Consider the following 27,273-nt stretch of genomic DNA (forward strand, 5'->3'; position numbering starts at 1 on the left):
TCAAAAGTCAAGATAAATTTTTTTTTAAATAACAAAACTTGCCTACAGTGTCCTTCAAAATATTGCCAAATTAGATGAATTTAAGTACTACTTTTGAAAATACTGAAAAAAAAAAAAGCACAAGTGACTTGTAGGAAAATCCTGAACTGTGGTTCTGAACTGTCATTCTGAACAAGAGCAGGATGACCAGGCAGGAGAAGCCGTATGCAGATCATACCTCTTAAAAATGTATATTGCATGGACCTAAAATAATTTTTGTTTGATTACTGAGGTCCTTTAAAATTGAACTAGTTCATATATTAGTGGCCTGCAGCAAAATCAACCCAGCCTTTTTAGAAATGTATGAAACCAGAGACAAATGCACAGTTTTCCTGTTCTAGACTTTTAGGGGTCTCATGTTGTGGGTGCCCGTCTGAACTCTGGCCTATGGTCTCACTGTTCTTGATGCTATATTTTTGGAGGGCCCACAGCACCTGGATCTCTTTAGGATTGATTGGATTCACTATGAAGTGAAGAGCCTGGCCTGGGGTGTTGCTCCTCTGGCAATTGGCTTCAGACACCTAACACTGGTCCATGGGTCTCCATTTTCTCACTTGGAAAAACAGGAACCCGTGGGCTCATGAGCTACACAACAGTGAGGAATGGGTCACATCGTGGTGATTTTCATATATCACAACATATTTAAACTTCCACTTGCCGGATTTCACTTGCTCCTAAATTTATCCACAATGCCATTATTTGACAGAAACACATTTGATTGCACTTATCTGCTCTGATTAACCTTCAGAGAGTTCCTTCTGACAGTGTATACTGATTGTAACATCTTTCTTCTTGAACTTTCTGGTTCTTTTGTATCAAGGAAATAAACATCTATCCTATGTTTCCTGTTCATAACTTAAATTATAGATTTTTGTTCAACTGCTTTATGCTTTGTCTGGTATTTCAGTAAAATATGTGTATTAATATTGTGCTGGCAACGCCACGTCTGTTTCTCTCTTCAAATTATTTTTGCTGTATTTGGCACTGTCTTTATTCTGCTCAAACACATCTGCTATCCTTGGAGGGAATTCTGAGTTATATTTTTCTGGATTTGGAAGCCAAGGTTACATTTGTTCTATAAACTATGATACTGAAGCAAATAAAGCAACAAATACATTGACATTTTGGAAGACCTCCAATTTTTATATTTATGAACAGATGTATCACACACACACACACACACACACACACATCCTAGTAAGTTCATAAGAGATATGCTATACTCTTCCTTAATATATTTTTATTTCATGAATCAGTTTTGAATATAACTATTGAAGTTAATTCACAGCAAGAAAGTGAAAGATATATACTATTTTCTCATTCTTTAGGCAGAAAAGTGCTTAGAATCTAAGGTGCAAGATCATCTCACACTATCCTTGCCTTGGTTTCCCGCAGGTGAGAAGAATCCTTTTTATTTTTATTTATTTATTTATTTATTGGTTAATATCTATTTTTTAGTTGTAGTTGAACATAATACCCTTATTTTATGTATTTATTTTTTTATGTGGTGCTGAAGATCAAACCCAGGGCCTCGCGCATGCTAGGCACGCACTCTACTGCTGAGCCAAAATCCCAGCCTGTTGAGAAACATCTTGATGTGGAACTGAAGACCCTGCACTCAGACACAGAGGGAACAGGAGCCGAGGAGACGGCTCAGCAGAGAGATGACACCGTTGACATTATAATAAATAATTCTGAATTTTGGTATTTGAAATATTTATCTACATGTTGGTCTAAGAATTTACATTTTCTCATATGCAGTGTACAGTGAGATTTTTCCTGGTCTATGCTTAGTTCAGAGGCATCTGGGAAGACCTGTCTCTGTGAGCAGTGATAGATCTGATTAGAATCACTACAATGACTTTGACGACATGAAGGGAAGAAAATGGAATGGCAAAGTCCAATCCAAAAAGCCTCCTTGAGTCTGCTGCAAGATCCATGCAGCACCCCGTAGCCTCTCCCCCTCTCTGAAGTCCCCTGGGCCTCTGCAGTGTGTGGGTTTGCAGCTTGTAGCAGCAGGCTTCACGGCAGCACAAAGACCTTCTCAGCCTCACAGACTGGGGCACGGATGGAAGGCCAACAGGAAAGGTCAGAGGGCAGCAGGCAGAGTCAGGCCCCCCCTGCAGAGCCTCTCCCCCAAGCACTGGCCACATCTCTCCTGCACACTGGGGCAGCCCCAGGGAGGGTGAGCCAGGTGAGCACCCTGCAGGATCCATGCTCAGTCATCCTGAGCAAAGAAGCAGGGCCAGCAACAATGGGCCTTTTGAAAGGAGCTTGCAAAAGCAGAATTTTATTGGACTGTTTAAAGTGTTAAAAGAAATATGACCCCCTAAGGCAGAAGAAAAATAAAACCATAAGTTGCCTTCTATTCCCTCAGACTTGGCACCAACATGCTCTGACATTGGCTCCACTGTGTCTCTGTCCCCAGGAAGTGTGAGGTTTGTCCTGCATCTTATGCTGGGCGTGAGCCTCACTCGCGGGCATCATCCAATGTGCTAGACCAAATGGAAGGACTGGAGTCAAATGCTGAAGCGCATGTGCTAGTTCAGGACTCACAAAGGCAACACTCCCGGGGCAGTTCATCCCGTGTGTGCATGCTTAATCCAAGTACTCTATTTTCCTGCACTTCCTTGGGTCAGTTCCATTAGCCAGAGAAAATTTCACAACTCACACCATTTAATGTATACAGAGCATCTGGTGCCTGGACATGTTGTGTTTATGGAACATCAAATGCTCGGGGAACATATGGCATCTGCCGAGAGTCAATTTTGGCAGGAGCTCTACTGTGGAAGAGCACCAAGTGCCTGCAGACGTGCAGTATCTAGACACGTAGTGTACGTAAAACATTTTGTGCCTGCAGAGCATAAAGAGTTTGCAGAACACCTCATGTGGGCAGACGCTTGACATGTACAGTCCATCTAGTGTTTATAGCATGTCAAATAAGTGCAAAGCATCCAGTGTGTGCAGAGTGCTGAGCTGGTGCCGAGGCTGGATGCCCAACTCTGGGTTGCAGGCTGGGCACGAGGAGAGTACTCACCACGTTGCAGCCTGCACAATCGGGCCCATTCTCACAGGTCCTGCGGCGAGCTTGAATGCCACCACCACATTGGGCTGTGCACCGTTCCCAAGGACCCCAGCCTGTCCAGAACATGTGCGGTGGGCACAGTAAATGCTCATTGCAGTATCTGTAATAGGGAAGGAATCCAAGAGGAAAAGGAAATTGTTAAGTGCCGCACAAGACAACTGAGCTTCCCACTCTCCATCCCTGCACCAGAGGCTGCGCACATGGGCATGCTCTGCGTGGAGGGGCTTGTTGTATTTGCAGTGGTTGCACAGGACAGGAGGCAGATGTGGTGCTGGCCATGCTGTGTGCACAGACAATGGAATGCACAGCAGACAATGAAGAAAATGCTCAACTCACAATGCAGGATGGATCTTCCTGTGCGGCCAATTAGAGGAGAAACAAGACAAAACAAAACTCTTCAAATAGACACCCCAAAATAAGAGCAAAGAGAAACTAGCTAGGCAGGGCAATTATCTTCTAAACACAAACATCGGAAGATAAAGTAGGTTAAGAACACAAACCCAGCAGAGCTTTATTTGGATTCATTTCTCATTCCTGAATCAAGGAAGTCGCATCATCTCATTAGGGTAAGTGAAAGCATGAGTTTGGCACAAAGGCCCATGACATTTACTGCTTAGGTTATAGCACTTTTAAATTTATTTTTAGGCTCTCAGAATGTTGTTAAATGACTTTAATTTAAAAGACGACAGATTATTTTAAATGAGTTAGTATACAATTCTACACATATTTGTTCTATTTGCAGTGTTTCAATTTTAGACTTCTACACACACATCCATTTTATCAATTTTTAGACAAATACCCCAAAACCGCTTTAGCTCCAGGACTGGTCACATTGCTGTATAATCCTATGAACATGAAATGAATTGGGGAAAATGAACAAACAAACAAACTAACCCCAAACAAGAAGTCACTCTGAATACAGCCTAGTTCAGCCAGTCACTTCTGGTTACTTAAAGGACTATTTAAACTCAATAGTTCACAGCCTCAGATGAATAGGGGCTCACAAGAGGCAGAAGAGGAAAACACCAACTAAACACACGGGGGTACTTGTACCATAACCTGCCGTCACTCTGAATGTGCCACACACCAAAGGAGATGCATTTCTGGAGTAGAAAATGTAGGCAAGTGGCAGCCAGCCACCAAGGAAAGGAATTTGGGGACTGTAGTTTCTTTGCAGAGAATGCTGGGGAGGGTCAACTGTCTTCTGTCAAACCAGAACCTTCATGGAGAATGGGAGGCTTCAGGAATGGCTGGAGCACAAAGCAGGAAGCGAGGCCGCGTGGAAACGGCCAATAGCATGAGGCACATGGACACCCGCTGGTGTTCAGGGAGTCATGAGAGGTAGACATGAGAGAGCAAGGTAAGAAAGGGGATGGTGAAAGACAACAGGGGGAGGTGACAGGCAGCGGAATGAGCTAGCTTTGCCAGATAGAGGGAAAGAATGCGAACTTGGTTGGCAAGAAACCAAGGAAGTCCCGTGGAGCTCTGCAGACAAAAGAGCAACTGTAGAGTTCGAGTGAAGGGTTTTCTTGTGGGGTGGGCACTGATCCCACAGGTGGCCTGCAGTCCCTGAGGTCTGAGGAGCTCCCCAAGTTTCAGTGTGGGGCCTGCACCTTCAAAGAGAGGGGAGGCCACCAGCAGGAAGTGCAGATACCAAATAGAGGAATCTGGATGGCAGCAATGCAAATGAGGGACAGTTCAAGATATTCAGGTGCCATGGTGGTGGAAAGAAGGGGAGGAAGGAGGAAGACAGGGCTTGGTAGAGTTGATACGGTGCAGCAATCATGGAGTCCACAGAGCCTCCCTGCTGAAGGCAGAGGTCACTGCTGAGGGGCCCTCAGGGGGTCAGGAAACAGACCAACAGTGTAGTTTCTCTGAACATTCAAATTTAAGAGTGGCCAATAACCTGAACAGTCCCCACTCCTCGTCCTTTCAGGGTTTCAGATGTGGAAATGCTAGGTCTCCTTCCCAAGGAAGCAGTGTTCCAGGGCTGAGCCCTCAGGAGAGGACACTCTCAAGTGCCTGGGGACAGGGGAGGAGCCCCCTAATCAGGAGAACAGGGCCTGAGGGGGAAGACTGAGGCTCCAGTAGGCTGTGAGACTCTGCCTTGGGGAGTCTGCCTAAAGCACAGCATTCCAAGAAGTACATGTTAGCATCTGTGTTGGTGCTCCGAGTATTCCAGGAGGAAATTGTCTTTTGTTTTGAGAGCAGGTTTTAGGGAAGTCAAGAAAACTCAGGACCTCAGAACACACTCGTGTTTAATTCTAAACGTCCACGTGTATGTAAATAGAACCATTTCTAAACTGATATTTAAAGGTATGACTTAGTAGACTTGTTTTCCCTAATTTCAGTTTTCAGTGCACGTGCACACTCGCACACACACAAAAGGGCAGGAAGGGCAAAGGAAAGTCTTACTAAAAATGCTCATAGAGCCCTTGAATTTTAATAAAAAGCTCAGCAACTGAGCTACCATATCCCCAGAGCGAAATAAATCATAACGCATAAATACTTTCTTGTATTTGCCTGCAGCAGGCCACCTGTGAGAACTCTCAGCCTGTTATTATAGTTACAGATCTACTGCAGGGTAACCTGTGCATGTAGACCAGAACTTTCCAACATTGTCAATAAATCATCTCCAGGGCTGCAAGTTAAGGTTGTCAGCTAATGGCCTTCTCTTTTTCCCTCTTTCTCCCTCCACAATAGTCCTGTGAAACAGGTCACCCCAGGATTTTCTGAGTTGTCACTCTCTGTAATTCCAAGACTGTGACGAGAAAGGTCAGAGGGAAACAGAAATTGCTAGGCTATCTCTCCCCTTTGTGTCTGGGTTTACCCTCAGGAATTCAGGCTGGAAGAGACTGCTCAGAGGCAAAGCCCTTAGAAGGCCCCATGCCTGGATCCCCTGCCACTGTGAGAGATCAGTTTCCTTCTGGCTCTCCTCACCCTGACCCCAACCAGCTGCACCCCCAAGAGAAGCCCCCTCATTAAACCACAGGAACACCAACAATGATGGGAAACCAGAGACCCGGCATCTCTGCTTAAGGATCTTGATTAATTTACAGACAAAGTGTCCACATGACGGCCAGTAGTCGGCTCCTCCTTTCTCCCGTTCCGAGGCTGCTGCTGGCCTTTACCAGATGACCAGATAAATGTTCCTAAATTTTTATTGGCTCTGTTAGGTCTCTAGTATCTTAAAGCAATGAAAGTCACAGATGCATTTCATGATGCATTAAAAATTAAGATTTTAATTTTGCTCATGACTGCTCATTCTTATTTTGCATTTAAAAGCTAACTGATGACCCACCGTGTTTCTCCATAAATTATCCATTTTTCCATAAACCTAGTCTCTGTGAAGGAAAAGCCTTCACGATTCCACACAGGCAGGGTCTCAACACTGCACCATGCTGCTTCTCGCATTTCTTTATGCTACAAACCATTCCATTTCAGTTGGGTTCAAGGTAGTTCCTTACTACAACTTGTCAGGCTGAACCAGGGAAAGCCCTTTCAAGAACCATTTTCTCATTGTTCATGGTAAGTAATCATCCCTTTATTGGGGCATACTGGAGTAACTGAATCTCTTATGCAGCCAGAGAAACTGTATATATATAAAGTCCACCATGATATTTAATACAATATGTCAGAACAGAGTAACAATGTGCAGAGAACCTCACTTTGGTTTATCACAACCTGAAGCAAACATACCCATAAAGACAAAAATAATCATATAATGAAATCCCATTGGTTCTTAAGACCCTTAAGTTTGGTAATGCATTGGACAGACTCTAATGTGGCCCACCTGATACCCACCTGCTGGAACTCACACTTTGCTTAATCCCCTCCAACTGAGGATGGGAGAGACAAAATTGTCACTCACTTCTAGACAACAGAATATGTCCAAGGTGATGAAAGTTACTGCTGTGATTATGTCATGTAAGATCATAATGCCTTTACTTTAGGGAAGTTTCTCTTTCTGCCTTTGAAGAAGCAACCAGTAAGGTGAGTAATGCCCTGGTATTAAAGAAGTGAGGGTATAATCTAGTTTATATCCAGTGAAAAACTGAGGCCCTTAGGTGGCCAGCCCGCAGGGTGGTGATGGTTGCCACAACTGACTGGTCTAAGAAGCAGATGCCACTCCTCTGAGCTCAGATGGGAGCCCTGGTGTGCACTCACATTGCAGACTGCCACCCTGCCACCAAAGACAGCTGAGCTGTGTCCAGGCTTGAAACCCAGAGAAGCTGCAAGCTAACACAGGAGGTGCTTGAAACAGCACATTTGTGGTAACACTGTCATGTGATGACTACTAGAACATATCATAGCAGTGTGGAGTATGGTGTTCCTAAAATAAAATCACCCCAAATGGGAAGGTGCCTTTGGGACCAGAGAAGAGGTAGAAGAAAGAATTTTGAGGAACATTATAGAGAAAGCTTAAATCAACTTGTAAAGCCTATTAGTAGAAATTTGGATTTGAGGATGCTGCCAGCAAGGGTTTTAGAACAAACTAGGATAAATAACTAAACTGCATGATGAAAAAGACAAGCCAATTAGAAAATAGGAAAAGGACTCGATTAGATATTTCTTCAAATAATATATATATATATATATATATATATATATATATATATATATATATATAATGAGCACATTTAGTCATTAGGGAAATGCCAATCAAAACCATGGTAAGACTCACTTTATACACTTTATACTCACTTTATACACAGTAGGGTGACTATAGTCAAAAGCAAGAAAATAGCGTTGGCAAGAATCTGGAAGAATTAGAACACTCTGCTGTTAAGAATGTTCAATGGAGAGATCTTAGTGGAAAGCACTCTGGCAGTTCCTCCAAAAGCTAAACAAAGAATTAACATATGACCCAGAAACTTCAGTCCTAGACGTATGCACAGAAGAATTTAACAGGAACTTGAACAGATACCTGTACACCAACGTTCATCATCACATTTTTGGCAATACGCAAAAGGTAGAAATAGCCCATGTGGGCACCACTTATGGCCAAATGGATAAGTGAAGGCACTTACAGCCATACAGCTGAATACTATTAAGCCTTAAGAAAGGAATGAGGTTCTGGTCCATCTACAATGTCCATGAACCTGAACCAATCATGCTAAGTGAGCCAAGAGAGACATCAAAGGGCAACACTGGGGTTCCACTTACATGAAATGCATATCATAACAGGCAAATGGACAGAGATGGGGTTGGAGGTTGCCAGGGGTTAGAGGAGGGTAGGATGGGGATACATTGCTTAGGAGCAAGGAGAAGGCTATCCATGTGTTAACGGTTGTCAACTGTACACTTAAAAGTGGGTAAGTGGCTAGTTCACGTTGCCTGTAATTTACTACAATAAAAATAACAAGGAGATAGGAGCATGTTATTAGAGACTGGAAGAAGGGAAAGCTTAGTTATCTAAAGGTAGAAAGCTTCCAAAATGATTATCTACCATAATCATGGAAAGAGGAACCTGTGGCCAAGCAGGTCACACAACTTCAGAAACTCACGAGGACAGTGTGAAAGGTGCTGCCCCAGGACTTGCTGCTCACAGTGAAATGTAGGAGGAGAGAGAATTGAGGGCCACTCCATTCAACAAAGCAAACAGAGGCTGCATGGTGTTTGGGAACCTGCTTCTCCTGATGCCAAAGATGACAAAATTAAGAAACAGCTTCTAAGCACCATCAGGAAAAGCTGGCCTCGGGGAAAGCTGAGTGTATTACTGTGAAAACTCAGAAATATAAGAGAATCAGAGTAACATGGAGTTCAAGCATAGCACCCTTCTAAGATGTCACAAGCAAGGGGTGGCTCAGGGATCCTCTTGGTCACAGGGGTACCCTAGGAGCAGGAGGGCTCTGTCTCCCAGGCTGCTGGGGCACCCGAAGGCACAGTAGGGCTATCTTAGGAAGATCTGCAAGTGTGGCTTCTGTCCAGTGGGGAGACCCTGGGGAAACCCATGAAGAGCCATAAAGTTCTTGTGAAGGTTATTTTAGCAAAAATACCACCAGCTTGGATTAAAAGGGAGAGAGAACGTTTAAATGAAAGCCTGTGGGAAACCCAGCACAGCACAGGCAATTGGGCTGACAGGCTGCAGGTACTTGATGCCTTTAAGAAAATAGGGATGAGCCAGCCGTGGAGATGGGAGCAAATTGGGCAGATCCAGACTTCAACAGAGCACCTCCCAAGGCCTGCCTGGCTAGGGCCCGGCATTCCCAGGGAGCAGCGAGTTCTGTTCTTTCCATCTTCCTCTTTTTAAACATCTCCTGCTGGCATTCTTTCCCTGACCGACTGTTGCATATAGAGTGAGAACTTGCCTCTCGTTTAGAGGACAGCAGACCAAGAGGCCCAGCACCAGGGAGCCTCATGCGTGTCTGAGACTGACTTGAATGGTAAAATCCTGGGCTTGGGGAAGATGACTAATAGGATAAGACTTTGGGGGACCTTGGGATTAAGTGAAAGGCATTTTGCATGTGGAGGGCATGAGTGACAATGGAACAGAGATCACCTGTGACAGACAGACCCTAAGGAGACCCTGATGGCCTTCCCCTGACATGCACACCCTGAGACATCTCCTCATCCTAACAGGGCCTGCAGCTGACTTCTAACCAATAGAATATGGCAAGCATGGGTCCTCTTATGATTTCGTTACCTCGGACTGTGCTGCCGTCTTGAAGGACAATCCTGGACAGATTTGAGGGAGAAAGACCATGCAGGGGAGGGTCATGTGTCTAGAAACTGAAGCCCTGACTGGCCATGTGCATAGGATTCACGTAAGCTCTGTAGGAACACCAGTGGCTCTAAGACTGTGAAATAATAACCCTGTGTTGTTTTAGTTTGTGGAATGATTATGACACAGCAGGTGAAAAGGAATACATATAATCACATCATATTTTGATAATATTTATAACAAAGTCCCTTTCTTCTATCCATTGGTGGCCCTCTTGGTGCCTTTAATTTTTTGGATATTCAGGAAAATCCAAGGAATAGAAAGAAAATAAACCATCCACACATGCTAACGTACATGTATACTTTAAGTGAGATATTTTATTTATCTATTGATTTTTTTTAAAGTAGTGTGAAAATTTCAGAGATTATTGATACAATTAAGCTCCCACACATTGGAGATTTTGTCCCAAAGTCACTAACTGTGATCCTGGCATTAATTCAGGGATTTTTTTTTTTTTGAGAATATCAATTTATTTTCTTTTGGTCACCCAGGATTTCTTTAGGTTTGATGGTTTTTAAATAAGCGTGATCTTGTTAATCATTTAATGTGCCTATTCCTTAGAACTTTGTACCTTCTCATGGAGATCATGGTCTCCTTTAATCTAATCTCAAATATCTCCTTTGTCAGAATGAGCAAAGTTTTCCTTTGTTGTACTTATATGGAGGGACTTCTTTTGCAACAGGGCAAAGAGATTTCTAAGAACCTTTTGCTTGTGAAGATGAAAGCCTATCAGATACTTAGTTTAATTTTTTTTGTTGTTGTTGTTGTTGTTTGGTTGGTTGGTTGGTTGGTTTTTCACACAGCAAGACTATTCAGTAGAGAGACTTCAATTTCATGAAAATATTATATAGTCTCTGTCTTTACCATCTGCTTCTTCATTGCTGAACTTAAGTTTTCCTCCAGTAAGCTAGCACATACCTAGCCCTAAAAGATGTTCATTAGTCTAATGGCCACAAACCACTGGCCATTCTTTCTCCAGATCTTTTTCTGCAAGCACAGCTTTATGAACAATGCTACTCACATACAGAGCGTGCACGTACTGTGGCCGCAGAGGTGAGCAGTGTCTTCCTGTCCACCTTGTTACGCTGTGGCAGCACCTCGACTCCAGGAAAGCCTTTGCACAAATGAAGATGTCTTTGCCCAGTGGACTGCACTACCTGACAACTCCCAGCACTCAGAAACTTCCCATCAGTTTTAAATATAACAAGGTTCATAAATAGTGTGGAGACATTTTTCCTATAATTGGCTTTCCCACTTCTCAACTGGTGTTAGACAGAAAATGACAGACCTGTACAGGACCGTCTCACAGGACTATTTCAAACACGACCATCTTCCTTTCCCTCCTATTCAAAAGAATGAAATATTATTTGGTAAGAGAGCAACACAATGAGGAAAGAAAGAATGGTTCTCCCTAGTTGATTTCAGGTTGTAATAAATTCCTGTGAGAAAACTGTCCACACAGCAAACCTGTTAGTATTTATTTTTATTTTTTAAATATGTAAGTACTAATTGCACCACAAATAACTATTTACAGTGCTTTTGTAAGACATTCTTTGGAATGCATGACACCAATACAAGCCTACTATCTTTTCATTAAAAGGCTTTGGAATAATAACTTGATGTCAGTACAGCAGAATAAGAATCCAGAAAGTTCTGTGAAATTCACCTATGTGGTTTTTTTCTCCCAATAGTGACAAAGTGGAACACACATTAAAAAGACAAGAAAGAATTAATGATCACATCTATGAATTATGAGGATGAAACCAAACGTCTCATTCTAAAGGAAGAAACAAATGACTAGATCCCAGACTAAACTGACAGACTGCGGTGATGTGATGGAAGGTTAAGATGCACATGGAAAAGAATCCCCACTTCAAGTCAGATACATCCTCCCCGAGGGTGTTTGTTAACAATTAGTGTGTGGCTGTGAACACACCCAAACCCTCAGTGTGTTTGCATCTGTATTCCAGCTGCTGCATTTTGTTCTGATGCAAACTTTACTTTACCTGCCCCACAGCATCTGGACCTGACCCTTTTGGGTTCTCCTGGGAATTGCAGCTGTGGGGACTGGTGTAGCTGAAGTCTCTCAAGAATAATCGTTCTCCAGCAGACTCATTTTCTGAGTTTCCAGGAGCCCATCTCAGAGAGGCCTGCAGCCTGGGTATCTCCATAGCCTTAATTCCTCAGCTGAGGCAGCCCAACCATGCAGGCAGCAGAAAGGGGAAAATGCTCTTAATAGGAGGCTTTGGTCAAAATAATGATGTCACAAAAGGAAGAGGATAATTCAGCTCAACCAAAAGGGATGCCACAGATAAGCTCAGCTAGATCCAAACGGAAACTGACCACACTGGATGGGAGGAAGCTGGGGATGCTCTGCTGGGAAGCTTGGCACGTACCTCTCCTCACGGTTCTGTCCCACACACACCCGGCCCCCGTGCCTAGGGGTGGGGTTGCTGCAAGACCGCTGCCGCACCTGGAAGCCGATCCCACAGGTAGTGCTGCAGGGCGACCATGAGGTCCAGGGAGTCCAGCCTCCGTTCCTGGGGAAAGGAAGCCACACAATCACTAGGCCACACTGGCTCAGAGTCCAAGCCCCTGCATACCCACTGCAAATGCACCTGGATCTGGGTCACCACTTGACTATGGTGCCCCTGTGGAGAGGGAATGCCAGCATGGCCTGAATGGGCTGGGCCAGGGAACTTCAATGACTGTGAGCCCCCTACCCCTTGGCATCTGATTTTAGAGGTAAGACAGAAAATTTAAAAATGCAATTTTAAGCGTACTCTAAATCATTTTAAATGAGCAGTATCATGAAACTTTAAGAAACTTTAGTCATGAAAAATGTTAATAGTTTATTTTACTAAAAAGCAATTAGAAGTGAATCCCTAACCATCCAGATTTTGTGATTTTGTTTGACTTGTATTGCATCCATTATCATCTCTGGAAAATTCAGCTGTGAACCAAAGAGTCATTTAAAACTCTACCGAGACCTCCTTTCAGATCTACTAACATCAGTGAGAGTGAGCAACCCTCCTGAGGAGATCCTGTGCACAAAGAGTGCTACCAGGCTCAGGTGTCAAGTCAGACTTCTGATACAAATGAAGGAGGAACATTTAAGTTCAGATCCTTGAAAAGTGACAAAATATAAACAGCATAAACAAGGAGAGCAAATTACATAAATCTGTCTCTATGCATCACAGACATACAATAATGTAGACAGAAAAAAATTATAAGTAGAATTAGATGATTTTATAAAATAAACCATGATTGACAACAAGAGGAATTATTCAGCTATTCTTCCCTGATATTAAAAAATAAATTGTAGGTATTTGGGGATTTTAGGTATTCAGATTTCGATTAAATGCAGAGTTCAAACTCCCACGTAGAGGGTCTAGTGCATGCGGGGTCATTTCTACTTCTATAACCACATGTGGATTTCCATGGGCATTCCTAACCTCACCCATGGGATTTGTATTTCCACAGGGTGGGGAAGTCAACTCACATTAACTCTGCTTTTTACTTTGTACATTCCTTTAGATACACCAAAGTCCACAACTATGCCACTGAAAATACAGGTATAAATAATAATTTAAACCTTAACTTTAAGACAATCTAAAATGAAAATTCCTCAAAGAAGTTTCTTAGTGTATCTAATATTCCCCACTTTATTTGCTGAAACTTAGCAGAGATATAAATAAAATCTACATTATTAGCCTTGTGCATATTATAATAAAGCTGCTTTATGGTAATTTAATCAAAGTAAGACTTCCATGTTTTTCTTAAAAGTAATTAGCTAGTTTCTTTACCCTCTAACTATATTCTTACATATTACTCAAGTAATTAATTGAAATATTCAGCTTATTTACATATAAAATAAATGTTAGATGATGCTGAAAATACTGCTTTCAAAATTGTTATGAAATTCTTAATTTCCTACATTTTAACAAACGTGGAATTTTATGATGTATTCTTATAATACGCAGAATAAGTGATGAAATAAATGAATGCAATTGCAAATGTATGTGTTCACTACATGTTGTCTAGTGGTAGACACAGCAGCAGGCAACCAAAAGAGCATCACAGACTAATCACATATCGTCAGCTGGAACATCTCAATGATGTGTGTATGAGACAATTCACTTACGTGTTTAAAACATTGCTAGAACTGGTTTGCTTATTTGATTTTTAAGTTTAAAATAACCACCCGTTGTATTTCAAGACTACTTAGAGAATGACTTTCTGACTAGAATAAACACTGAAGATGTATAAATAAACCAGTCAACAATGCACTCAGATAGCTCTTTTGTAATTAAGCAGTATAGAAAGGACATCAGCCACTTATGGTGATCTTCAGATGATGGCAGCTTGGCAGCATTTATGAAGTTTCTGTCTGTCATCAATGGTGGCCACTTTAAATGTGGACAGCAGGCAACACGCGATTTGATGGTGCCCGTGCCTTCTGTCGTACAATCTTATCTCTTCAGCCCCAAATGGCTCCTTCAACTTTGTGAGTGAGCCAATTACCCTGCAAAGACTGTCAGCAGATGCCAACATCATATCACCTGTCCTATCTGCATGTCCCCTTTCTTATCCCTTCTCTAGGGCAGGCTGAGACTTCCTGTCCTGGGTTCTCGAATACTTTGATCCCCCCACAGGATTTCCTCTGTCTGTGACTTCATAGACAAGTGTCCACATGCTCTCTGCATGTTTAGATGGGCTCATGACAAGAAGAACACTTTTTAACAAACATTCTGCATTAGTGTACAAGCAAGGAGGGTGCCTGAAGACGGTCTCAGAGGATGTACTGATGTTTGTGGTCAGGGTGCTACCGGAGCAGGGCAAGACGTAAACTAGTGTAGCTTTATGAAATTTATATATTTATCAATTTTTAACAGAGAAAACAGGAAAGCTACTCCATGGATCACATTATTTGAAGTGTTCTCCTGGTCACCTAGAGCCCAGTGTCACTAAGTGGAGGCCTGAGTTCTGACTACAGAGCTGACTTCTGATCATGAAAAGGCTTGGCTTCTTCTGTCTTCCACCTAATATATTTGTTCTGCAGTGGGGGCGACTGTCTATGTACTGCAGAAATAGTTTATTTCAGTAACATGGACACACCCCCGAACCAATCCAATCGTACAGTGTAAATTCATAATATTTTCCCCACCCTAATGATGAGCATATGAACAGGTTTAGATTTATGATCTAACTTGTAGTTTTAAATTCCTTCTAATTTATAATTTATTTTTTTCTTCCCCAGACCCCGTAATTTTTAAGAGGTGGATGTCCCCCATCTTTTCGCCGCCCCCTCCCCTTGTCTCGTAGGAAAGGTGTGTGTTAGGAATGATTTACCGTATGCCCCAGCACCAGAGTACACCAGAGCAGTCTAGGGGACGCACCTGGAACAGTTGGCGATCTCCATGCTGGGGCCTTTGCACTGCCAGCCGCCACACTGGGGGGCCGGGCTGTCACAGGAACGAGACCGGCAGAGGCAGGATCCCACAGCAGTGCCATCCATGTGCGTGCAGGGCGTCCAGGGAGACCATGGTCCAAAGTGCCCGTCCACAGTGAGATTCCTGATCTAGAGGCAGACAGAAGTGAGACAGCCTGGAAGTGTTAAACTGCAAGTGAGTCGGAGTGACCTTGGAAGAGCCCTGGAGACATCAGAACCCGCGGAGTCTTTCCAAAATTATAGGGATGTGTGAGGGACCAAGTCAAAGTGGAGCCCTGGGGTCAATGGTGGGGGAGGGAGTTACAGAGGAAAGAAGAAGGAAAAATGAGGGAAAGAAAGAGGAGGAAGGGATGAGAGAGTGAAAGAAGCACCTGACCTGGCAATAGGGTTTGGGAAGTATGGTCCCCTGATATGGGAAATCCAAGGAGCAAGATTAACGGGAGTGAGAACATCACCGAGGCACACACCTGTTGCCTGTGTAAGTACATTATTGAAAATGAAACATTGGTGAAGTAGTTATGGAAATGCACCCAGCTCCAGGGGTGCCTCTACCTGGCAAGGTAGGGTTCACATGCTCTGAGAGCCCGTGGGCAACGGGAGCTGCAGCAGCTCCGGGGGCCAGGTCCCCATCAAGCCTCCGCGGCTCTGCAGGCCAGGGGGGCTCCACACATATCATTACCACCTGCAAAGTCCCATGTGAGTCATGACCAGGACTATGGTCCCTGAGCAGGGGTCAGTCAACAAGCATCTGGGATCTGGGATGGACACTTGTGCTGGCCCCTAAGGTGTAGAAGGTGCAGGTGAAGGAGCTGGCGAGGACTGCTGAGGCTGAGGGCAGCTTGAGTGGCTGCCAAGTGCTGAGTGCTCCCACGATTGCCCACCAGGAGAACATGCCCATTCCCCGGCCCCTGTGGTGTCCATCTGCAGCTCCTGCCTGGATGGAGACCACGATGCTGCTCCAAGCCTTGCCTGCCATGCGGACTCAAACTACCAACTGGACAGATTCTCTTGACAAAGCAGCAAAGATCCTGCTGTTGGGGATTTTCCACATTCATTCTCCACCCTTTTAACGGCCTTCCTCTTGCCCTGTCCAGAAGACTCCTGCGTACACCATGACAGATCTGTAGTTACTCTCCCTGTGATTTAAGCAGGCCTGTGCTAACAAGTGCTCACATGCTCTACACCCAGACCACTGTCTGATCCATGAACAGTGTCACTGTTGCTAAAAAGCATCAAGTGGCTTGACTGACCATGGAACTGGCATCTAGGAATAATGGTGACCAGACAGAACATTTGTACAATGTTTACATAGTACAGGTCCATAGTACTCTGACTATTCACACTGTCATTACTGCTGTGTCTGTGCTATCGGGGACAGGGCACAGGGTGCTCTGGAGAGCCCTCCAAAGCCAGTTTTCCTCCACTGTGGTACCCACAGGGTGCGTGTAGGCTGGGAGTGACACTGACAATATCACACAGCTGCCTGAGACAGTTCTATTTGGCTTCACAAACAAATAAAGTACCTGTTTGCCTCCCTGGCAGCAAGACCAAGACCAAGTCTGGACTACGAGGAACTCAGTTTTCAAGGGTCCCCAAATCTTAGCTGTGTCTGTCTGCCTCTGGCTTGGAGGTGTCTTGCTGGGAAGGAAACTGGTGACAAGAGTTCTTACTAGGGATAAAAAGACAAGGGGACCTCCTACTATTTGGGGAACTTTCACTATAACTTGTTTTTAATTGAGGACAGTTGGGGCTCATTGGGTTTGCTCAGGAATACAAGGTGCCTCCTGCTGAGCTGGCTATTGGTGAACGGATGCACAGGGCAGGACTGTGCCAAGCGGGTACCATGGTGCTGCTGTGTGTGACTCAGGGGCAGGTGATTGTCCTTCCTAATGACCCTTAACACACATTTAACAAACAACATGTGGCAGTTCACCCCAAGTGATGCAGAAAACCAAAGAGTTTAAAAACAGGGGAATTTTAAAATAGGGCAAAGTGCAAACATAACCAGAACAGCATGGTTACTCGAGATACCAACGTTCAAATGGTGAAACACATTATCTTCACCCTAAAATTTAACATAAAATGCCTCTTCCTCCCTTGCAGCCCTGTGTTTCTGTGGATTAGACTTCAATCTAGCCATTTTGGGAGAAGAAACACAGAAACTTCCAGAAGATGACTTCATTGTCAGGAAAAAAAGTCCCATAAAATGTAAACCTGAAAGTAACCCATCTTTGTGACATCAGTGGGGTACCAAAGACGACAAATCTAGGGACTAAAAACTTGTCCTTGCCATGGTCCTGGCAGGAAACAGAACTCACAGTCCAGGAGACTATAAGGAGAATTAGATGAGGTACCAAGAGCCGAGGTGTGTGCTGAGCTAAGGAAACCTCCAAGGGGGGAAGATGGCCCCAGGACCCACCAGGTAGGAAGCTGTGGGTAACCCGAGTGCTGCAGTGGGAAATGAGGTGTCCCCAGAGGCTCTTGTGTTAATGCCAGAATATTCAGAGTGAAATGATTAGATTATGAGAGCTGTGTCCTGGTCAGTCTGTCCTAGCTTGAATGGACTGTGTGGTCACAATAGGCTGGTGGGACGTGGCTGGAGGAGGTGGAGGAGGTCCAAGCTCTGGAAGGGTGCATCTTCCTTCTCTGTAGCCCTCTCCTCTCTCTCTGCTTCCTGGCTGCCATGAACTGAGCAGCACTCCTCCACCCACGCTTCTGCCAAGTTCATCTGCTCCACCCCCAGGGCCAACCATAGACTAAACCTCTGGAACTGAGAGCCAAAACAGACTTTTCTTCCTCTAACTTGTTCTTGTCAGCTATTTTGATCACAGTGATAAAAAGCTGACTAACACTAGCAATTAGAGAAATGCAAATCAAATCCACTCTAAGAGTTCATCTCACTCCAGTCAGAATGGCAGCTATTATGAAGACAAACAACAATAAGTGTTGGAGAGGATGTGGGGAAAAAGGCACACTCATCTACTGCCTGTGGTACTGCAAATTGGTGCATCCAATATGGAAAGCAGTATGGAGGTTCCTTGGAAAATTGGGAATGGAACCACCATTTGACCCAGCATTCCCTCTCCTCTGTGTATGCCCAAAGGATTTAAAAACAGCATACTAAAAGAACACAGCCACATCAGTGTTTGTAGCAGCACAATTCACAATAGCTAAACTGTGGAACCAACCTAGATGCCCTTCAGCAGATGAATGGATTAAAAAAAATGTGGCATATCTACACAATGGAATATTACTCAGCAATAAAAGAGAGTAAAATCATGGCATTTGTAGGTGAATGGATAGAGTTAGAGAAGATAATGCTAAGTGAAGTTAGCCAATCCCAAAAACCCAAATGCCAAATGTTTTCTTTGCTATAAGGAAGCTGATTCATAGAGGGATAGGGAGCAGGAGCATGGGAGGAATAGAGGAACTCTAGATAGGGCAGAGGGGTGGGAGGGGAAGGAAGGGGACATGGGGTAATTAATGATGGTTGAATGTTTATTAATCATTATTAATTATTATTATTATTATCCAAAGTACATGTATCACTATTATCCAAAGTACATGTATGAGGACCCAAATTGGTGTAAGTATACTAAGTATACAACCAGAGATATGAAAAATTGAGCTCTATATGTGTAATAAGAGTTGTAATGCATTCACTGTCATATATAAATAATAATAATAATAATAATAATAATAATAAAGCTGACTAACACACTAAGCTTGCAGACCCGAGGGGTGGTTAGGGTTGCTGCTGCCATTTGAGGGTTGCAGCCTGGACAGGAGCTGCCCTGTTGAGCTGCTGTCATGTCATGGAGGCATGAAGCCCCTGTGAGAGGCGCAGTTCTGAACTGAAGAAGGCCCGGGGAATTCACCCGCTGTGGGCTCTGCCTGCCTGTGTCCCCCAGTGGCTCCTCACTTGGCCAACAGTACATCTAAGAATAGACATGTGACCCAAATGGGGCCAATGAGACTCAAAAGCAGATTGCAAGAAGCTCCCAGAAATCATTTTCCTCCAGATAAGAGGAAGAAACTCTTCTGTTTCCATTTGGACACTGGCATGTAAGGAGGCAATGTTCAGCGCATCCATCACCACTTTATGAGCAAGAGGAGAAGGTTTGAAGAATCAGACCTGTTCCTGTAGTGTCCTTCCCAAACAAGGCAGCAGAATCAGACCTGAAAGTGTCACCTCTTGATGTGTGGCAGGATGAAAATAGTCCTCTCTTAGGTCCTACCCACAAAGAACTCTATTAGTATTAGGCATATGCAATCCTATTGAATACAGCCCATTTATACTATGTTTACAGAAAAAAATTAAGATTCAAAGAAGTTTTTTAACTTGTCAACAACTACACAAGTAGTAATCTAGAGGAGTAGTTAGGGATACTGGAGGGCCCTTTTCCCCACTAGTTCAGGGTTTTTGGACATCGGCACTAGTGGCATTGGGCTAGATAGATAGTTCTTTGTTGCAGAGTGATATGGTTTGCATCTGGGATGTTCCTCTGAAAGCTCGTGGTAAGACAACAATGTTCAGGAGAGAAATGACGCATTGTGAAGGCTATTACCCCGTGAATGGATTAATCCATTTGATGGATTAATAAATTTGAATGGACTGCTGGGTGGAACAATCCACGGGTGGGGCATGGCTGGAGGAAGCAGTAGCAGTATGAGGGGCATGACTTTGTGCACTCCGTCTTTTTCTCTTCACCACCCCCACCCCGCCTCCCCTCTGCTCTCTGATGGCCAGAAGCTAACAGCTTTCCTCTGTCATGTGGCTCTGCCTCATCTCAGGCCAGAGCAATGGAGCCAGCCAACCATGGACTGAACCTCTGGACCATGAGCCACAATAAGCCTTTCCTCCTCTAGGTTGTCCTTGTCAGATGTTTTAGTCACAACTACGAATAACTAACACCCAGGTGGTGGGAGTCTGTCCTGAGCAATGTAGAATGATTTGATCTTCAGTGACCTTCCTGGTCTCCTCCCACTAGATGACAATGGTACCTCACCCCCAGTATGTCAACTCAAAGTGTCTCCAAGCATGGCTAGGTGGCCCAGGGAATGATCTCCTCCTGCTTCCCACCTGGAAGCAATGCCTGGATTTTCTTTGTGAGTTTGCTTTTTTTTTTTTTTTTTAACCTTTAGGTCTGGCCTGAGATAACTGGGTTTTACGAAACTGTTCCTTTTCCAAGTATATGCCTGGGCAGAGAATGAACCAATAAAGATGACAGAGGAAGAGAGAAGAAGAATTTGAAATAAATGATAATGAATGAAGAGGGAGGAGGCCAATAGAACAGAGCAGAGATCCTCATAAAACACTAGGAAGGAAGGGAACTGCATCAGACGCAGCATTCGTGGGAGCACAGAGTGAACCAATTCTGCAAGGTAGAGATGTGGCTTCAGGTCTGGCCAGGGCTGGGGTAGCTGCAGACTTTAGGGGCAACAGTCAATCCAATGCCTTTGCAGTTGGTCCCATTACATTTAGGAGCTAGGAGAGCTTACATCCTCAGAGAAGCATGGGAGTAGTACATGAGGACCCTACACCCTGCATTAAGCCGTGCACTTGTGTTGGCTTTGACTCTATTATAATTTTAAGGATCTGCCTAGAAAATAGAACTATGAACAACGGGGTGTGTTCTGTAGCTTTTCTTCTTCATATCTTCTTTTTCTTAGCTTTCCTTAAACAGACAATAAGAAATAAAGCCATTTGGAAGGAGATATAGCTCCATGGTAAAGCATTTGTCCACCATGCATAAGGTCCTGGGTTTGGTCCCTAGCCCTGGGGAGTGGAATAAATTATCCAGAATAAATTCTTTGTAGTTGTGATTTCTTCCAGATTTTTTTTCAAGTGACTTTCTCTTTAGAGTATGTGCTTTATATAATTATACATAAAATCTGAAACTATGATAAAACATGTACCAGGGATCATCTGTTTAGTATGCTCCAAGCACTAGTATGTACACATATTAACTACCTCACCCTCTGCACCCCATCCGGTGTCTATCTCCTGATGTAGAAAGCCGAGGCTTAGGAGGGATAAGCAATTTGTTCAATCTCTCTGGCTCTAAGAGTTCTGAGAATTAGTACAAACAAGCTGAGTGCAGAACTGTGATCTCAGCCAGGTTATTCTGTAATGCAATTCTTTAGATCCTTTCTTGGTGAGAGTCTCAAAGAAATAAAATTTATATCATCATACACTCCTCATGGTGCAATAGCTAATTCCCCTTCACCCAGGAATTGCTAAATAAGGAAGATCCAATTTTTGTTAAGCATGACCTATAATCCTATGTTTGATTCATCATTAATGTTCAAATGATTCATTCTCAACTCACCAAGGTGTAGATATATTTGGTGGGTACAGAGTTCCCTGCCAGTACCCCTTTAGATTTTTACTATACCAAAACCTTTATCCTCTTATGACTAAATTAAAGTTTTATAATTTCTATTTGGATATATTTTCAAAATCAGTAGTCCTTCCTTTATTTATTTTCAGATTTTCTTGTACCTTTTGCCACAGATAGGGTGGAGACCCGTAGGTGTCCATCTGGTCATGCATTTTGACAGCTGTTGCAGAATATATTGTGGAACAGGAACTCACCACATGCTGTGGTACAGAATACTGGTAATTCCATTCCCCCAGAGGATGTGGGTGGTGTTTATGTATAAATAAGGCCCAGGTAGATTCTGAAGACCCTTTTACCCTTGTTAGGCAGTATGAGAAGCTACGCAGAACATATACATTATTCTTATCAATCTAGATAGACCAATTTAGATCTCCCTCAAGTACTTCAGATCCCTTAAACTGATAGTCATGTTTTACATTACAATTTTGTGAGCAAACAGAATGCTCTTCAACATGTCAGCCAACCAGTGTCCTGAATTCTGGACTACACAAACCCATAAACAGGTCACATAGGGCTCTTTTGGTAGAATATAGGTCCCCATAATTCTCTATGACCCTGGGGTTTCTTGGGGTCCCCTCTCAATCCTGAACTCAGGGGAGCAGAGGATGTAAATAATCTGTGATTTGAATGTGTCACTCCAAAACGAGAGTGTTCCTAATGCAATAGCACTGAAGGGTGGCCTCTAATCAATCCATGAAGTCTCCTCTCTCCCTTATAGGGGCCTGAGAGAGGGGACTGGTACTCTCTTGGCCTTCCTCTTCCCCCAGGTAAGAGCACAGCAAGAAGCCCTAACCAAAGCAAATGCTGTGTATTGTCTTGGACTTCCCAGCCTCCAGAAGCATGAGAAGTGGATTTCTGTGCTTTCTCAACCACCAGGTTTAGGTGTTCTCTTAAAGCAGAACAACTGAACAAACATAGCCATAGATCGCAGCCACCCTATCAGATATGACGGGGAGATTCACTTTGGGGAGCTCAATGGTGCTGTATATTGGACTAGGGATATTGCAGATTTACTGGGTAGGTTCACACAAGAGGGCCTGACATTGGCATAGGACACACCTGCCAACCACTGTGCTTAATGCAGCAGGGTCTGCTCCCTTTCCTTCAGGATAGAAAATGCTTGTTCTCGGTCAGAACCTCAGCTATAAAGTGATATTTCCTTTGGATAGATATTTATATTCATGTATATACAAGTAGATAAAGAAAAGTAAAGTATTAGCTGACAATACATTTTTTGCTTTGTTTTGTTTCTGTTTGTTTGTTTGTTTGTTTTATATTTTAACTCTGAAATTAGCCTACGTCTTACAATCCATGCGAGTTTGTAACATAGAAAGCAATGGTACACTTCGCAACCAATGGCAAGGCAGAAATGAAGAATATAGTAGTGTTAGCCAGTAAATAAGGTCTTTCTTCCATTTCAGTAAAAAATTAGCCTGGAACAAAATTTTTAATGACTTTCAAAAATATCTACTATCTACACTGATGCCAACAATTTTCACCTAACTTACCCTTTTGTAAAAGATTATTAGACAATGATGAATAAAGAGTATTTACTTATTATTTATGAGCTAGTATCATTATTACAACCAATAATCAGAATAATAAGATAGATAGTACTTTTTATTTTCTATATGGCAGCATATATAAATTAAAAAATTGTTTATTTATTTATCAGTTTTTTTTGCCCAAACAACATAATTTATTTCCTACTGTTGGCTTCTTTGCATGTTTTCAACTATCCAAAGCATATCTTGATATGTTACAAAGTCCACTGAGTAAGAGGATAGGAAACTGGTTGGGTGTAGTGAAATCACCTCCTCGCATCAGAAGTTCGATCTTGCTACAAGTGTTCTGTGGCCCTCAGTCAGGAAACACTTCAGCTCTGTGTGCAAAGCACCAGGGCAAGTCCATCTGTCTTTACTGGAAGCTGTCCTCTCATAAACAAGAAACAACTCTAATAACAACTCTCAAGTCACTGAAATACTGGATCTTTCTATTTTTTTCTTTTTTGCTGTAAAAGAGCCAAGACACACATTTGCTATAAACCAAGGGCACGAGTGTGAGTTTCCCATTACGTAATCAGCACATCTTGAATACTCGCTGGAATAAGCACAGGCCTGAGGCCAGAGTGTTATTGCTTAAGGAGAACTGCAGTTATCATCTCTTTCTTTTCTATCGTCAAAGATGCAAAGTCAAAGACCGACAAGAAGATGTTCTGAAGGACATGTCTGCACTTGGGAGCTATATCTCAGATAGTACACATTATGTGTTTACCTTCTGCAAAGAATTTAAGGTGACACCTTTGTGCTCTTAGTGTTGTTCCGAGGCAGAGGGGACTTAGCGCTAACACTGGCATTTTTCTAGCCATTTTCAAGAGTTATGGCAGGAAAGTTTCCTTATAAAATCAAAGACCTGGAACAACATAATGAAAGATGCCAACAGCTTAACCTCTTTGGGAGCTGTCAGAGCCTAGGGGTGGCAGCACAGACCAACACGACCCTTTGCAGGAAGGCCACCTGACCCCATGCCCACATCTGGGGAAGGATGCTGGCTTCCGTAGCCTTCTTCCCTTTGGTGGCCCCATTTCCTGACCTTCAGGCTGAGGCATGGGCTGCAGGAGCACAGGGTTCAGACGGTGGAGAGGGCTGGTGCCTGATGGGAAGCAGAGCAACTGCTCAGATGTGTCTGGGGTTCTGCTGGATTGGGGGACAGCAAAGGCTCGCACAACCAATGTGCCACTTGCCTTCCCATCCCTGTCCCATCAGAACTGACATGCAGAGACCTGCAGTTATATGATGGCAGAGAGACTTTGTAGCTTTTCAAAGACATGGAAGCTAATAGCACCTGCTCTTGTTGTATGAGAACAGAAAAGTGAATTTGAGATGACTGGGTGAAGAATTCCAAAGGAAAGGGGGAAAGAAAAAGAAGTTCCTACAAGTGAGGACCTGAACCAAACAGATGAGCAAAGGGAACAGAGGAGTTTGCTTTTCTTGGATTCATGGTCTGGCTGTAAATGCAGGCATGTTTCTCCTTATCCCTCAGGGTTCAGCATGGGAATGCACACGCGGTTGCTTCTCCCAGGCCTTCCCGTGACCTAGAGCAATTTCTACTAGTTGGCTCCACATGGGGTCAAAGTAATATCCTTTAGTTTACTCTTTTCAAATCCTCGCTGATGTTGATTTCTGAAATTACCGTCCCTGAGGGAAATGTCCTGGTGTGGAAGCTCCCATTTTATTAGTGCTACAAGGGGCAGAAGAGTCCATTCCACACTGCAGGGGAAAATTCCAAGATTCAGCGACACTATGATCCATGATAGTATCGTAAGACATTTGCAAGCAAAAAGCATGTGACAGAATCCATATGTTCTTCCCACAAGCTAAGAACTGAGAGAGTTCAGAAAACACACACTGGATTTGCAAGGATAGTTCCCACCTGAGGGGTGTGGACACGTGGGGAGTGTGGGTGGGTGGTCAGGGGGCCAGGCTTCTCAGGCAGTGCTTCCTGGGGCTGGATGGCTGGGCACGTACCGGGCAGGCGGAGAGGCTCTGCTCCCACTGGGTCATGCTCAGACTCTCCTCCAGGCTCGTGCATTTCTTCATCACCACGTCCCAGCCGCAGTAAGGGTCCTGGGCGCCAATGCAGGTGCTGGAAACACAGCAAAGGGTCAGCACAGGGGCAGCGTTGCCTAGCCTGTCCCTCAGGAGCAGGCACAGAGACATCTATGAGCACCAGTGAGCATTTAGTCTGCACAACATAGCTACCTGTACATTCTAGTATCTAGTAACACATCACTTATTTTGATAGAAATGTGCATGTTTTATCCAGCATACTCGACAGATGAGTCCACACTAACAAGAGAATTTTGATGTCATGAGCTGAGCTAAAGTTAAAATTTTCCTGTGCTCAAAGACAAAACAGTTATAGTCACCATCAGTACCACCACTGCCACCGTGATCATCATTAGCATCTCCTTCATAATAGGCACCATTGATTGAACACACACAAATGTATGAACTCCAAGAAAACCACTATATTACCTGGACACTTGTCTCGAACAAGCAAGTCCAAGTATCCCTCTTTACCTTTGTCATCACAACCAGCAACAGCATCACAGCCATCATAAATGCCATTGCCACTTTACGGATTAGATAACTGAGGCAGAGACAATTTGAGAAACTGCCCCAAGGAAAAGCATGAACATCTAAAATGCTTCAATGCAGTTAGTTGAAATTCAATGCAATAGGGATATCTTCCTTTGGTGTACCGTAACATATATTCAAACTTGCATACACATAGCTGCATCTATAATATCCACCATATTACATCACAAGTGGCAGATGGTGAATATTTTATATACAACATGGATTATTAGATGAGGATCAGGTCCTCTGCATTACAAATACAAAAGAGGTAAATTGGGGGGATGGGAAAGAAACAAGGATCACTGTGAGAAGCCAAAAAAACACAGGGAAGTGAAGCCAGCCACAGGCCTACTGTCCTTGTCACAGGGTGAGGACGCCACTTAGAGCAAGGGAGGACTTCATAGGACTACCAGGCCACCCAAAGCAGGGCCAAAAGTCACAGCTCAACCATCAAGCAGCAGGCAGGGAGGTGGTATAAGTATCAAGTTGCTGATGAGAATAACGCAAGGCAGCCACAGCACATGGAACATGGCAATCCTAAGTAAGGCACTGCTCTGGGGACCGGGTCATTTAAACCACACAGCAACCTTCTGAACACAGCACCTCGATTAGACACAGCATTCCCTTCCATTTCCTTTTGTATTACAATTCTTTTCTTTCTTTTATTCTTAGAGAAAGAAAACCCAGCTTTTTAATTTGGGAACGAACAAATGAGTCACGCTTCCTGAACTTGCACGTTATGCTTGCTCAGGGGCCGTGCTCATCTTCTCTGCCTCATTACTGTTCAGCACCTGTTCTGCATGGTGAGCACCTGTGCCCTTTTTAAGACAAAGACTCGAAACAGGGCAAAACCAACTTCAGAATCACACCATGAGAACGTACATTTACAGAGGAGACATGGAGAGATGGGGGTTGAAAACTATGCTTTACTAAGTTATTATGCAATGATTATTTATAAACCACCCAAGAAGTTCAGACAGAAAGGGTTACAAGGGCTTTTTCCAGCAGTAGGGATAAGGGAGGGTGCAAAGGGGTCCTAACAACCTCCTGTCACAGTAACCCCCGGACTCTGCCATGTGCATTTATTACTTTCATTAAAAAACTCAAGCCAGACTATTATAAAGGCCAACCTGGAAGCTTTTCACCAAGGGGAAGCACTGCTCACGTTAATGTAAATATGCTGGAGATACTTCTCCATGCCTCGGTGAGCATGCTTGTATGCACATAGCTCTGTGTCCCAAGTAACTCACACCTTAAAGAAAACACACCACTGGGAGATTCTGTTGGATCCTTTACCAGAGAGAGGTAAATTCTAAAATATCACAATATTTTTAGAAGAGGTGAAAGAAGCACCTCCATGTTGATGTTTAATGCAGAATTACTACAAATACTTAGAACTTTTAGCTCATCAGGCCCTCCTACAGGAC

The 27,273-nt window shown here is 43.6% G+C and overlaps 1 protein-coding gene and 1 non-coding gene across 2 annotated transcripts in view; both read right to left on the reverse strand.

Annotated features, from left to right (window-relative positions):
* The window catches only part of Sema5a (semaphorin 5A), a 446,744-nt gene that overhangs the window by 52,111 nt on the left and 367,360 nt on the right, over window positions 1-27,273 (reverse strand). The window contains exons 13-16 of the mRNA XM_026397069.2: window positions 25,232-25,349; window positions 15,248-15,429; window positions 12,245-12,388; window positions 3,077-3,224 (exon numbers count right to left, since the gene is read on the reverse strand). Coding sequence (XP_026252854.2) covers window positions 3,077-3,224; window positions 12,245-12,388; window positions 15,248-15,429; window positions 25,232-25,349 — 592 coding nt within the window. The remainder of the gene's footprint in view (window positions 1-3,076; window positions 3,225-12,244; window positions 12,389-15,247; window positions 15,430-25,231; window positions 25,350-27,273) is intronic.
* On the reverse strand, window positions 26,553-26,657 carry LOC113188670 (U6 spliceosomal RNA). The gene has a single exon (XR_003301571.1). It is a non-coding gene; the product is annotated as a U6 spliceosomal RNA (small nuclear RNA).

Source organism: Urocitellus parryii, chromosome 1 (assembly GCF_045843805.1).
Source record: "Urocitellus parryii isolate mUroPar1 chromosome 1, mUroPar1.hap1, whole genome shotgun sequence".
Taxonomy (NCBI): Eukaryota; Metazoa; Chordata; class Mammalia; order Rodentia; family Sciuridae; genus Urocitellus; species Urocitellus parryii.